The sequence below is a fragment of the Raphanus sativus genome, chromosome 1 (assembly GCF_000801105.2).
Source record: "Raphanus sativus cultivar WK10039 chromosome 1, ASM80110v3, whole genome shotgun sequence".
Classification (NCBI taxonomy): domain Eukaryota; kingdom Viridiplantae; phylum Streptophyta; class Magnoliopsida; order Brassicales; family Brassicaceae; genus Raphanus; species Raphanus sativus.
Genome location: NC_079511.1, coordinates 13,094,542 through 13,108,804, shown reverse-complemented (window position 1 = coordinate 13,108,804; position 14,263 = coordinate 13,094,542). Strand labels below are relative to the sequence as shown.

The 14,263-nt window shown below is 34.7% G+C and overlaps 1 protein-coding gene and 1 long non-coding RNA gene across 2 annotated transcripts; both read left to right on the top strand.

Moving 5' to 3' along the window:
* The first annotated feature begins 257 nt into the window (after window positions 1-257).
* LOC130504069 (uncharacterized) lies at window positions 258-924 on the top strand. The gene is made up of 2 exons (XR_008941120.1): window positions 258-446; window positions 551-924. It is a non-coding gene; the product is annotated as an uncharacterized LOC130504069 (long non-coding RNA).
* A 5,242-nt stretch (window positions 925-6,166) lies between these two features.
* On the top strand, window positions 6,167-7,993 carry LOC108861246 (F-box/kelch-repeat protein At1g30090). The gene is made up of 2 exons (XM_018635114.2): window positions 6,167-6,359; window positions 6,547-7,993. Exon 2 carries the CDS (start codon window positions 6,600-6,602, stop codon window positions 7,794-7,796), a length of 1,197 nt encoding a protein of 398 aa, XP_018490616.2. The 5' UTR covers window positions 6,167-6,359; window positions 6,547-6,599; the 3' UTR covers window positions 7,797-7,993.
* The last annotated feature ends 6,270 nt before the right edge of the window (window positions 7,994-14,263 follow it).

Here is a 14,263-nt window from a genome sequence, read left to right as displayed (position 1 = left end):
CATTTGCTATTTTGGTTAACATCATTTATTAACATGATACATCATTTACATCAGTAAAAAATTGATGCTAATAAATAACGGTTTTCTCTTTAATATCATTTTAATAAAAACGATGTTATTTTATGTAAATTTACATCATTTAAGTTATTTGATATATAAATGACTACAGATTACGTGAATCAGTTACGATTTATAAGGCGTAATTCTTTTTAGGGTGGTTTTAGATTTATCGAAACAGGGGGGAAAATAATATTTTCCTCTATAACTGTCTCACCACAACTATATTTTCCGTCGTGATCTTCAACACTCATTCATGGGTTCTTCTTTTCTGAAACTTTTTTATCAGTTAAAATTTATTGTTACAGGCTACTCGAGTAAAAAAAGCAAATGTGGATTCTGTTTCTTCTTAATCAGATCAATTAATCTGATGGGATAATTCTGACGAGGTATTATTTTTTTCTTTATTTTTTGTCTATGTTTTTTGTTTTTTAAGACTTGTAATTTCTTTAGGACTGTATGTTATGGCAAACTGAGACTTCTTTGGATCCAGAATACCCGCGGGATATAAAGAGGATATGAAGTCGAATGTGAAATCTAGAGGACAAGTCACAAACTCAAGGAATCGTGGTTGATGGAAAACTCTTGACGAATTCCGTTAAATTCACTACTGAATCTACTTAAGTTCACACTATCAACGAAGATTGAGGAGTACTAAGGATACATAGAACAAGAAGAAAACGAAGATGAAGAATCTGGATTGAAGAAAGTCTTATGGGAAATTATGTTTAAATGTTTTACAATCTTTGTTTCTCTAAATTTATCTTTTTCCTCTTCCTGCTTTTCTAGGCTTATCTTTTTAATTCTTATCTTTTACGTTAGATTGTAATTTAATGAAAATAAAATATGTTAGTCTTTGTGACTTTATTTAGAATCACTTACTATAATAATATTTTAATTATTTAATATTCTGATAAAAATTTAACTTTAATTATTAATATATGGTATAAATAATGGGAATCATTTAGTTTAATCGATGTTAATACATACATCATTTAAAAAGACTGATGTAAATATTACAATCATTTCTTACAACTGATACACACTAGTATCACTTACACTAATTGTTGTAAATATTTAATATTTTTACATCAATTATTAATAAAAATGATGCAAATTATTTGCATCACCACTTTCAGAGTCATTTAATTAAATGATGTAAAAGTCATTTACATCATTTAGAAGTAATACAAATATTCATAATAAATGATGCTAGACAATCATTTTTTTGTAGTGCCACTTGAGGATTAATGGTGTCAATTGACACCACAAAAATAATAAGTGTTTAATTTATGGGCTTGTTTCATTAATGATTTGTGGTCTAATTGGTTAGGTAGTGCAGTATTGAACCCACAAAAGGTAAGTTCGAGTCTCACCAACAACATTATCAAACCTTTTGACCGCACATAATTTTTTTTTGGGTCCGCCACTCTTAAGAGGTAAAGGACCCATGACGACAAGACTAACATCTAAAGCAAGGTAAGGTGAATCTTGATTGACTCGTTCCAAAAAGAAACAGAATGGGTACCTGCTAAAACCTTGACGTGGGGAGGGAAGGTTCATGCAGAGAGAATCCATAGCTACAAACAGGGGCTGACCGATGTTGGTGGGTACGGAGTCACGTGTCCCCGACTGATGATATAAAATTTGCGTTTGGTACTGTCATATTTTTCTCATGTATCTCGGTGGTGTTAGTGTGTCCTTGTCTTTTGCTTGTGTGAAGGGTTCGATACCCATAACTGAAGCTTTTACATAACATTTTGTTTCGCTCATATTATTGTCTGTAGATCCCATTTAAAAGAACATCATTTTGTCGCCAAAAAAAAGGAAACATATATTCTTTTTTTTAGTTATGCATGATTTTCTTTTTGTTTCTTTTTCTTTAAAATTAGTTCATACTTTTTTCTTAAAAAAAAAACTAGTTTATACCTTCATTCATTTCTTTTATACTAAAGTCTGTTGAAATTCTAGAACAACTTAAGTTATTTTTTATGAACAAAAGGATTAACAAAAAATATAACAGTATTTTAATATAGAAATGTAGTTATTATTTAGCTAATACACAACATTATATATAAACTAGTATTTGAATTTATGAATATATTTATAATATTATTCCCCCGACTAAAAGAGTTTCTAGATCCGCCACTCGCTACAAACGGAAAACAGGATCGGTTTGAAGGCTGCACCAAACAGAGCATATTAACACATTCCAAATAACAACAGATGAACCAGCTAAGCCACTAATCTTCGAACTGAGAGACAAAGGGGAGAGGCTGTAGCGACAAAAAGGAGGGTCGATATCAAGAAAGAGACAAGTCTAGTGGGTCTGGAAGAGTTGTAGTATCAAGAGATTAGGTCATGACGTGGAAGAAGATTAAGCGGCAGCCAATGTGGATCTGGAGGAGAAAAAAGTAACATCGAAGCCAAAACTTGAACAAACATCATCACTAGAAGTAAAGAAAGAGGAGGAAGTAAGGAGAATATTTCCGTTGGTGGATGAAAGGTCACACAGGGCAGCAAAGAAAAAGAGAAGGCCTAATCGCTTATTTCGTCGTTCGAAGAAGGCGTTTATTTTAGTCTAAATCATAGTAAATTTCCTAATTCACTCAAAACCATCTGTAATTCTTTGAAAATCAAATCTGTTAAAATCTTCTCAAGTACATAACTAAATACACCTCCCCCCTCTTCCCCCCCCCCCCCCAAAAAAAAGGCCTAGCCATCAAGAGAAAAAGAATGATTTTTTTATTGTTTCAAGCCGATAGTCCGAAAGCTTATACTACAAGAAAACATGCCTATAACGGTTAAAAATTACGAGAAAATATATTCCTCGTATATTTACGAGTAAATTACTATGACTTACAACAAAACTAAATTTCGTCGTAAATTTGTATTAAAGTTACAAGGAAAAAGTTTCGTCGTAATTTACATGTAAATTTACGTTGATTTTACTAGAAAAGGAGAAAAATTTTCGTAAAGTCCTTGTAACTTTACAAGGCTTTTACAACGAAACATGTTACTATTTTTCTGGTGAAAACTTTTTTAAAACGTGCTTTATCAAACTGATCTCGTTGTAAGCGTTCTCAAGCCGAGCAGTTTAACTTCATTCCATATCCACGGTTTAGAGATTTTGGAATAACTTGACTAACTGCTATCAAGAGTTACACCTTGTGAATGAATAGTTGCTGGAGAAGAATCACCTTTGCAAGGAGTGTGTACCATTGAAGTCGAAGTATCTGAACAACAAACTGATTACATTCTTCTTATTGATCCAAATAACCATCAATATGAAAATATTTTCGACAATATGATGGATGAAGCAGGTGAAGACGAATTCGATGCAAGCGATGATGATCATTGTATTGATATTGATGAAAACTCGAATGATTCAGAATGATGTAATATATGTTTTAAATATATAAATAACTTTAAGATTTATGCATGTATATGTTGTTTGATTATAATAATTATTCCTTGAGTTTTAAGGATTTAATTGGAGTTTAGGGTTTAAGAGAAAATGGGATAAAAGGGGGCGTGGGTGGGTAAGGTAAAACATATATGATGTTATAGGTAAGAGACTATGGAGTTTGGGGATTTGATTTTCAGGGATTTAGATATAGTCCTGGTAAATTCGTCGTAGTAAAAAAACACGGCCTGGTAGATTCCTCTATTACATGTCCTTGTAAATTCGTTGTAATGCTTTCTTTGTAAATTCATTGTAAAGTTTTCCTTGTGAATTCGTTGTAATGCTTTCTTATAAATTCGTTGTAACTCTAAAAATGCGGGTATCTTAGACTCGTCGTAATACACATGTCCGTGTAAATTCGTTGTAATGATTTCCTTGTAAATATTTTTGTAATGTTTTCCTTGTCAATTTGTTGTAACTTTACAAAGATTTTACGACGAAAAATATTACCATTATTTTTGGTGAAAACGTTTTTTAAGCGTGCTTTACCAAACTGATTTTGTTGTAAGCATTCTCAAGCCGAGCAAGTTAAATTCATTTCATACCTCCAATTTAGAGATTCCGGAATAACTTGATTAGCTCCTATCAAAGTTACACCTCGTGGACGAATAGTTGCTGGAAAAGAGACATCTTCGCAAGAAGAAGCGTGTATCACTGAAGTCAAGGTTTCTGTACAGCAAACTGATGACATCCGTCTTATTGATTCAGATAACCGTCAATATGAAAATATTTCTGACAATATGATGGATGAAGCAGGTGAAGACGAGTTTGATGCAAGCGATGATGATCATTGTACTGATAATGATAAAAACTCAAATGATTCAGAATGATGTGATATATGCTTAAATATTTCTATTAATATATAATTCAGTTTGAGACTTAATGCATGTGTATGTTGTTTGATTATAATATTTATTCCTTGGATTTTAAGGATTGAATTGAAGTTTAGGGTTTAAGTGAAAATGGGATAAAGGGATGATGGGGTAAATGGGTATGATGTTATGTAGATAAGTGATTTTGGGGTTTAGAGATTTGAATTTCGGTGTTTCAGAATAGTCCTAGTAAATTGGTCGTAACTGAAAACACGGGCCTGGTAGATTCCTCGTAATACACTGTCCTTGTAAATTCGTTGTAACGCTTTCCTTGTAAATTCGTTGTAAAGTTTTCTTTATAAATTCGTTGTAATGTTTCTTTGTAAATTCGTTGTAACTCTAAAAATACGGATTTGGTAGATTCTTTCAAACACTAAAAATGCGGACCTGGTAGATTTCTCGTAAAATTACGACGACTTTACAAGGAATGTTGTTTCCTTATATAAACCAGAAACATGAATGAGGAATGCCTCCTTCATTCCTCTCCAACCACTCCTCCCCTTCTCCTCTCAAGGTATGATTTTTTACTATTAGTTTAGGTTTTAGGTAATTAGTTTAGGTGTTTAGTTAGGTAATTAGTTGAGGTGGTAAGTTTAGGTAACAAAAATATATTCAAATATTAGGTTGTGGTATTTAAACGAATGATAAGAGTTTTAAAAAATTTACAATATATTTTATTTTCTAATAATTTTTATATAATTAATTAATATGTTTTTTCAAAGTGGCTCAAAAAAAATTACGGATGGTGAGAATAAGCTCCGTCAACAAATTACCAAAGGCGAGTTCGTCCTACTCTTCGAGACGGAAGCCATGGATGGATTATGAGACTCTCCGGGAAGTAACACCCCCAACAACTACTTTGCTAGTGTCCTCCTTGGCTTTTTACTTTTATTTTTTTAATATTATTTTATGACATTTATATAGTTTTTAAAAAACTATTTTAATTTTCAATATTTTTTATAATTTAAATATTTTAAATTTGAATATTTCGTAAAATATAATAATACGGAAATGATATATAAATTCCTTAAGGTTTACAAGGAAGTATTTAAAAAATCCTCATAAGTTTTACGAGGAATTTACAAGAAAATACTTAGAAATTCCTCGTAAAGATTACAAGAACTTTATATGGAAAGACTTGTAAATGCATCGTAAAATGTACAAGCACTTAAAGACGACTTTACAAGGAAACTCTATGAGTTTTTTACGACGAAGCGCAACTATAAAACTACAACGAAATCATTTTCTTTTCTTTTACGACGAATTCATTTCATCGCAGATGTTACGAAGAAGTTACGACGAATCTTCCATTATGACAGGGATTTTACAACGAAACGCTCTTCCTTGTTAATTCGTTGTAACTATCGTATTACGACGAATTAACAAAGAATATGACTCTTGCAGTTAATAAGTTTTCTTGTAGTATATACAGTTTTGACATTAGTTTATTTGATTCATTTTTCTTCTTTTTTGTTTTTTTACTTCTGGTCACTTAGTTTGTGTGATTGCTAATGTATTTTAAATCTGGCAAATTTTTTTGTATGTTTTTTCTAAGACAGAGATTTGATGGAAAAACTTCGGTTCATTGAACAGTTTACTCTGTCACTGCTAAATAAGTGTAACAAGTACAAGACCCATTTATTGTCATCAACACCTATGATATTGCTCAGGCCCATTAGAAAGCCCGTTTCGTCAACCAGTTTTGACCATTCTTTAGTAGAAAACATAAGATAACATAACAATGAATAAAAGAAGTGTCATTAAGGACATGTACAGATTGTCAGATTCTACACGAAAGATTTGCAGCAGTTACTTCGATAAAATAGATAGCACACAGTACATGAGAAAGCGTACTTATTATTTTCCAAAAAGTATTAACTACGTCTTCTTGTCGATTACCCAAAAAGAGCTGAAAGATTCGCGAGGAAGCAACACAACATCAGTATCTATCGCCGTCTTGTTCTGTAAGGCTATGATCTTCGTTTTTTATTTAAACTTCGATCAGTTCTTGCTTCTCCTTTTTCTTCACCGATTTAGCCCCTTTTTCTGCTAGGGTTTGTTTCAATGAATCTTGAATTAGAATTTTGTTTCAGTTTGATGAGTCCTAGTGTTAGTGATGATGCTCTGATCGTCAAGGTTCTTCGTTTTCAGGTTGAACAAGAACCACAAAGTACCTTCCCACTGATAATTGGAATCTTGACGCGATGCAGAGGGTTAGGGTTTCATCCCAAAGAGCAGCTGTTCACAAGCTCGGCGATTCTCAGATGACACTATCTCCCAAATTCAGAGTAGCTGCATCGGTTCAATCGCCATTGTTCGATAGATCATCGGAACAAGAACTCTCTCTTAACGGAGAACCGTTGATTCCCGGTTTACCAGACGATGTTGCTCTTAACTGTCTCTTACGTGTGCCAGTCGAAAGCCACGTCTCGAGTAGATCGGTCTGCAGGAGATGGCACTTCTTGTTCTGTGCCAAAGAGACCTTCTTCGCTAGGCGCAAGGAGTACGGTTTTAAAGAACCGTGGCTGTTCGTGGTCGGGTTCAGCAGATGCACGGGGAAGATCCAGTGGAAGGTTTTGGATTTGAGGAATCTCGCTTGGCACGAGATCCCTGCGATGCCTTGTAGAGACAAAGTGTGTCCTCACGGGTTCAGATCGGTCTCTATGCCAAGGGAAGGCACTATGTTTGTCTGCGGAGGAATGGTTTCTGATTCTGACTGTCCTCTTGACTTGGTGTTGAAGTACGACATGGTGAGGAACCATTGGACCGTCACTAACAACATGATCACGGCGAGGTCGTTTTTCGGAAGCGGCGTGATAGATGGGAAGATATACGCAGCTGGTGGAAACTCTGCGGATATGTTCGAGCTCGACGCTGCTGAGGTTTTGAACCCTTTGGATGGGAAGTGGCGGTCGGTCTCGAACATGGTTACACAGATGGCGTCTTACGACGCGGCGGTTTTAAACGGGAAGCTATTGGTTACCGAAGGATGGTTATGGCCGTTTTTTGTGTCTCCGCGAGGTCAGGTTTACGACCCGAGGACGGATCGGTGGGAGACGATGGCTATGGGGTTGAGAGAAGGATGGACCGGGACGAGTGTGGTGATTTACGATCGGTTGTTTATAGTGTCGGAGTTGGAGAGGATGAAGATGAAGGTTTATGATTCGGTTACGGACTCATGGGAGACGGTTAACGGACCGGAGTTGCCTGAGAGGATTTGTAGACCGTTTGCGGTTAACTGTTACGGGAACAGAGTGTATGTGGTTGGTCGGAATCTTCATCTTGCGGTTGGGAGTATTTGGAGGTCGGAGAGTAAGTTTGGTGTGAGGTGGGAAGTGGTGGATTCGCCGGAGCGTTATGGTGATTTAACTCCCTCGAATTCTCAGATTCTCTTTGCTTAAAAGGAGATGGGCGATGAATCTGTTTGGTTTGGATTCAATTGTTTTTGAACCATATGTGTATGTATAAGTTAAATTGTATCATAAATGTCATGGTTGTGTTTGTGCTCTTCTTGTATCATATCCCTAAGTGTGTATAATCTGTGTCTGAAAGTGTTAAATAGTACTCATGTTTCGAACATGTAAAGTTTTAAGGAAAATTTATCAAAATAGAATGAAAATTCACCATAGTTGTTCCTATAGTTTACGATCTGTTGTGAAATGGAGATTTATGAAAGAGATACTTTATTTATTAACCCAAACGGTTCTATATATACAAGTACAAATAAACCGTCATAATGAATATAGAAAGGTTTGTAGTAGCCATCCAGCATCTACTCATGCGCCTGGTCCGGTTCGGTTTAACCGGATATGGGTCGACCACCAAGTGGTTTATAACACTCCCCCTTGGCCGACACATCTGATCAGAGTTCATAACATGCTTAATGTTGCCTCATTAAAACATTTCCAGGAAAACCCAGTGAGACAAAATCTTGGATAAGGAAAAAGTGTACAACACATGAAATTCCCTCTGATGAATGCATCACTGAAGATCTTTGGACGATGCATTTCTATCTGGTCGATGAGCTTCTTGGAATACTTTGTAATTTTGCCGGCCTTCTGGAACTTCATTTGGACATGGTCAAGACATGCTCCTTTGATGCTGACCACTCGACAATATCTTCATGTTCTGGTCGGATGGATGATGCTCAATTAGTACTCGGATAGTACTCGACCGGTACTTGGATGTACCTCTATCCTGCGATTAAATCTTTCTTACAGGTCCTCTCATGTCCCACGGTTCCTCTAGTCTCATGGCTTTGCCATACTGTGGATACTTTCATTTATTATTGACTCAGACATTCTTCTGGTCACTATCTCTGGATGATGTCTCATGACTTCTTTCATTTTGTCGTAGACAATGCTATGTTTTCGAAAACATACATGCTAAGTCATAGACCTTGTCATCACACGCCAATATACTCATATTTGGCTAAGGTATTGCAGCCTGATATAAAGATATGGTCCGGATATGATACTGCAATTATATGGTGTGGTCCACCTTATACTTTGGTGGAACTTGGTCGGACCATAAACCTCGACCACTCTTATGATGATTGGTTCTTTTATTTCTTTACTGATGTATAGACATTCATTAGTCCCATATACTTCATTTGGTACTTGACCACACGTTTTATGATACTACCATATGCTGGTCGATCTTTCCATTAGCTGCATTACATATGCTGGTCGATCTTGGTCGATCTGGTCAGTTCATGATGATACATCAATCAATTCACAAGTATACACTCGGATTTATTTGGCTAATTGTGCAGCAATGGTTTATAATTTGCCTGAACCAATTCACCACACTACTTTTGGTTATTCTTATGGACGATTGGGAAGTATGGAGCCGGATGGTCTTTGGCATGAGAATTAATGGTTCTCTTTGCCTTCTCCTGCGACCATCTCACATTACACCATCTAATTGTGGCGTGCTGATCTCAACTCATACACGGCTATAATTTCTAGTCCCATCATATTCTGTCTAAAATCAATCGATAACTTGTATCATTGAAATCATTGAACCATTGAACCTCTCTTTAGGTTGGTTTGATATAAACATAAACACAAGGAATTATAATATCCTCTATAAGGATCTATGGACTGATTGTACTAAGTATTTTCTTAGTCTTTCATATCACTTGCAGCTGCTTTGTTTTCAGTCCATGAATAGCTTAGGAACAAAACTATTCTATGAGAATTTCTTTTCTCATCTTTTTGATACTTTTATCATTTCTTTATCCAGTGATCAATATGCTACTTACTACATTTCTTTTTTACTTATATCCAGACCTTTTCGAAATTATAGTAGCATCCACCACATAGGAGTATATCTCCTTATAATCTGTTCCTTTGGTCTCTGTGAGTATCCTTGTGTAATCAAGCCATTCCTTGAATACTTTAAATGGGAATATGAACACCTTAGTCCATGTCTCACGATTTCTTTTCCTTTCCCACAGAGGACCTATTTTTCACTGGTTTTATCTTATCAGATGGTGTTTCCATATATGGCCAATACACTCATCTCTTTTATAGATTCTTTGAATCTTTCTTTGAACCCCCACGGTTTCCTTTAGTCTATGAATGCATTCTTGTATTCTCGTGGGTTCTGATCCTCGCTTATATCTTTTAAACTCAAGTGCTATTTCCTTATGCATCTTTATCTTTTATGTGTCGACACTTCTTTTATAGTGTTCCATTGTGTTCCAGACATGAACTAATCGATTAGAGATTTCATTCTTACTAAGAACCTTCATTTACCTTGCAGTTTAGCGTCTCAAACTACATGGTCTGGTATCTTAGATGTTTAGCTGCGCAACCTTACCTCAATGTCTGGTCTGGTTTCTCTTATGACCTCGGATATGTCATTTCTCTGCACCTTTCTTTTTATTTATGAGGTTCCTTATCTTATGGAACATATTGGTCTATCTTTAAACTTTATAGCAACTTGATTATGTCTCTTATAGGACATTAATTTCGTGGTGCTTAAGCTGGTATGACTTAGTCATTCTTTTTCTTTTCTTTTCGGGTCTAATCTGTCTGGCATTCTTTTAGCTAGCTTTGTATGATCTTTCTTTGGACGTCTTAAATCATATTCTCTGGTCCGAGGATCTTGCCAAGACAAGGATGGTTAATACCATTCCATTTCTCTTTATACTTGTACCAGCTTATTTCTTTCTCCCCCTGATGTTGGATAGTCGGATTCATCATGTAATCCGTAAACCTGGCCTTAATCTGATCACCCATATTTTGGCTCAAGGTCTCTTATAAAATCGTAGGAGGAAGACATTCTCATATCCAACATATATTCCCAATTTTATCTCATCTTCTTATGAGGTTCCATCCTAGACGGCACATATTATTGTGGTGGTCTAAACATAATTTCTTAGGATGGTCTATGTCTGGATCATGATCCTTTATCATTCTTAGATGGGAATATCTATGCTCACTTTATATGGCCTGATGCATATTTTTATTACATGTAAATCCATGTGTTCCCAAGCATTAGCTAGTGATCTTTGTATCACAAAGAATTCGGCCAAGTTCTATCATGGTCATAGACCATGTCACTCGAATTTTTAGTGTTGTTCATGTACCACGGGAGTGTCATTTCTCCCCCTCATGAACATGCTTATAAATCTTTTAGATGCTTGGAACATTATAGCCTATTGAATTTCCCTTGTGTACATGTTATACAACGTGAGATTCTATGGGATAACTCTTTTGGGCCTTTTGTGATATCAATATTTGCATCAATTTTAAATACCTGGATGGCTAGTCCAGTCATGCCATAAAGTGTATAAAATTTTGTGGTCAACCTATCTGGTTACCTAGGCCTTTTGCCTTTATCATACTGATCTTTTAATTTAGCATAGTTCAGATTAGTCGGGAGTACAGTCTCGACCATTTTCTATGCCTTGGGCGATTTTTATTTATAATTTTGAAGGAACTTTTTATTTCCTTTGTCTAATGGTTCAATGTGAAAACCATTCATTTTCAAAATTTTATAACTCAAATTGGTCTTTTATTTGGGTGAATAATTCATGCCCTTTTAGGCAATGCCTTTGGTCGGATGATTTTAATTACTATACTCATTTTTAAATTTTCATTTTGTCATTTATCAATCAAGAAATTATCAAGCAAATTAAATAAGATAATATAAAACTAAAAAAATTCTTATAATAAAATTGTAAATGACAAACAAATCAAAACATAAATTAAGCTGACAATTCCCTTTATTATTCTGGACGTGGCTTCTTTGGATTCATCCTTATTCTCTCCAGCCTTATTGGTTTCAGGAAGTCTCATCTCACTGGTTTTCTTTAGTATCTCATTATTCTTCTCAGCTTGTAATAGATACGAGATCAAATTTGTATAAGTGGTGAAACCTTTTTTTTTGTAGGTATATTGTAACAATTGATCCCTTGGATCAGCTGTGAGGAATGTCTTTTCCAGTAAATCTTCCTCTGTTACCTCTTCACCACATAGTTTCAATTTAGAAACGATTTTGATTAGAGCTGAGTTATATTCATTTACGGACTTAAAGTCCCGAAATCTGAGATTTATCCACTCATGCCTAGCCTTTGGTAATAACACTATTGTGTATCTGGATTTTAACTCTGTCCAAAGGTCTAGAGGGTTCTCAATATTTAGATACTGATCTCTGAGATCCTCAGTGAGATGTTGGCGAATAATTGTTACTGCCCCATATTTTTTATTTTCAGTTGCATACTCGCCTTTGATGATACATCTGTCAAGTCCTCTTATCTTCAGGACACTTGCAGTGTTCATGGCCCATTTTAAATAATTATCTCCAGAGAGATTAAGGGCTGGATAATCCAAATTTGTCATATGAAAATATAGATTTTAGAGTCTTACATTTGACTTATAATCAGATTCAAACAATGCATTTTGGTTTCTTTCAACCTTTTAGTTATGCAATGTGTTTTGGTTTCTTTCAACCTCTAAATTATATAATCTAATCCGATTTATTTTAGTCAATATAGCAATGAAGCTTTGGTTTCTTTCAACCTTTAAATTTATGCAATGCAATCCGATTTTTCTTTCAATCTAGCAATCTAGAAAATTTCTATAAATTTTTTTTATCAATCCCTAATGATTCAAGTCAATTTCGACATTGATCAGGGAAATCATCTAGCAAGTAGACTAAAATTTAACAATTTCAATCGAAAACACCTATTTTCAATCAGATTTCATAAAAAATAGGGTTTGTATAATTCTCAATCCTAAGCAGTTCTAAACATCAAGAAAAACTTTAAAAAAAAATCAAACTAGACAATCAGATCAATATTCAAGTCGGAAACATAAAAAATTAGATGTTTTTGGATGAAAACCGATCTTGTTTATGTTTTAGGGGATTGATCGATTTCTAAGTTTAAGGATTCGATTTGGTCATTCAGATAAAGAGGGTTTTGAGATTCAGAAACCATTGTGGTTTTGATTTTAATTGTAAAACAATCTCATATCGAACTTTTGGTTTAAGAGTTTTGGTTTACTCATGGAAGGGTTTGGACCTATTAATCTTTGCTAGGGTTTGATTTGGGGTTTTGCAAAATTTTAATGGCCATTCCTTTATCAATCAACCATGTTCGATTATGAGTTCTTTTAGGGTTTCAAAGTTTACCTTTAGAACTTTGAAGTGTAGATTTGGACCACCGAGAGCTGGAACAAGTCGGATCGCAAACTACATGACCGGAACGGATCAGGAGCTGGTCGCGTGTCTTAGGTTGAGCAAAAACCTCTTGTATCTTTAGAAACCTTAATCAAAAACGAATCAAAACAAGTTAGTATAGATAGATGAAGCAAATCACAGAAAATAACAAAGTATAGAGAGAGGCTGCAGTTTAGGTTTTTGATTAGGGTTTTAGAGTAGTTGACGGTGCGGGTTGGAACGGAGCTTGAGGGCGCGTTTGAGATCGGATTGATACGAGGTTTGCGGCGATGGATTCTTCGTCAAGAACTTCAATTTGATATATTACACGTCGTCTGGATCCTTACGGTTTGAGAGAAGAACGGTTTGAAGTCGTCGGATGAGTTTTAGAATTTCAGGATTTTAGGTCACTTGACGGCACGTCTTAGAATAGAGCGTGAGGGCGCGTCCGGAGTCAGATAGAGGCGAGGCCGACGGCGTTGGATTCGTCTCGTCAAGAGTTTTAATTTGATATATTAATAGTCGGCTGGATCTTTACGGTTTGAGAACTAGCTGTTTGAAGTGGCGCCGTCAATTAAGGTTTTTGAGATAGCTCGGGATTTCATAGTCTCGTGCTGATAACGTGTTGTGAAACTAGAGATTTATGAAAGGGATACTTTATTCATTAACCCAAACGGTTCTATATATACAAGTACAAAAAGACCGTCATAATGAATATAGAAAGGTTTGTAGTAGCCATCCAGCATCTACTCCTGCGCTTGGTCCGGTTCGGTCTAACCGGATATGGGTCGACCACCAAGTGGTTTATAACACGATCAACATTATTGTGTTCTTAAAGTATAAATTTTCCCATAATCTTAGAATTGACCATTGATTAATCAAGTAAATACATGTTAAAAATATTTAAATATTAAAAATGAATTAAATATATATATATATATATATAATTTAAGTCGATATTTAGAATATATTAATAAAAGTAATATATTCAATATTTATTTTTATATAAATTTTTAATTTTTATATTAATATATATTTGATATAACAATTGAATTCCAAATAATTATATAAATAAATTATTAAATAAAAAGAAATAAATATATTAATAAAACTAATTAACATAAAATAACACACAAAAAGTTAAATATTTAATATGTTCGTAAAAAACATAGCAGAAAACAATTATATATATGTT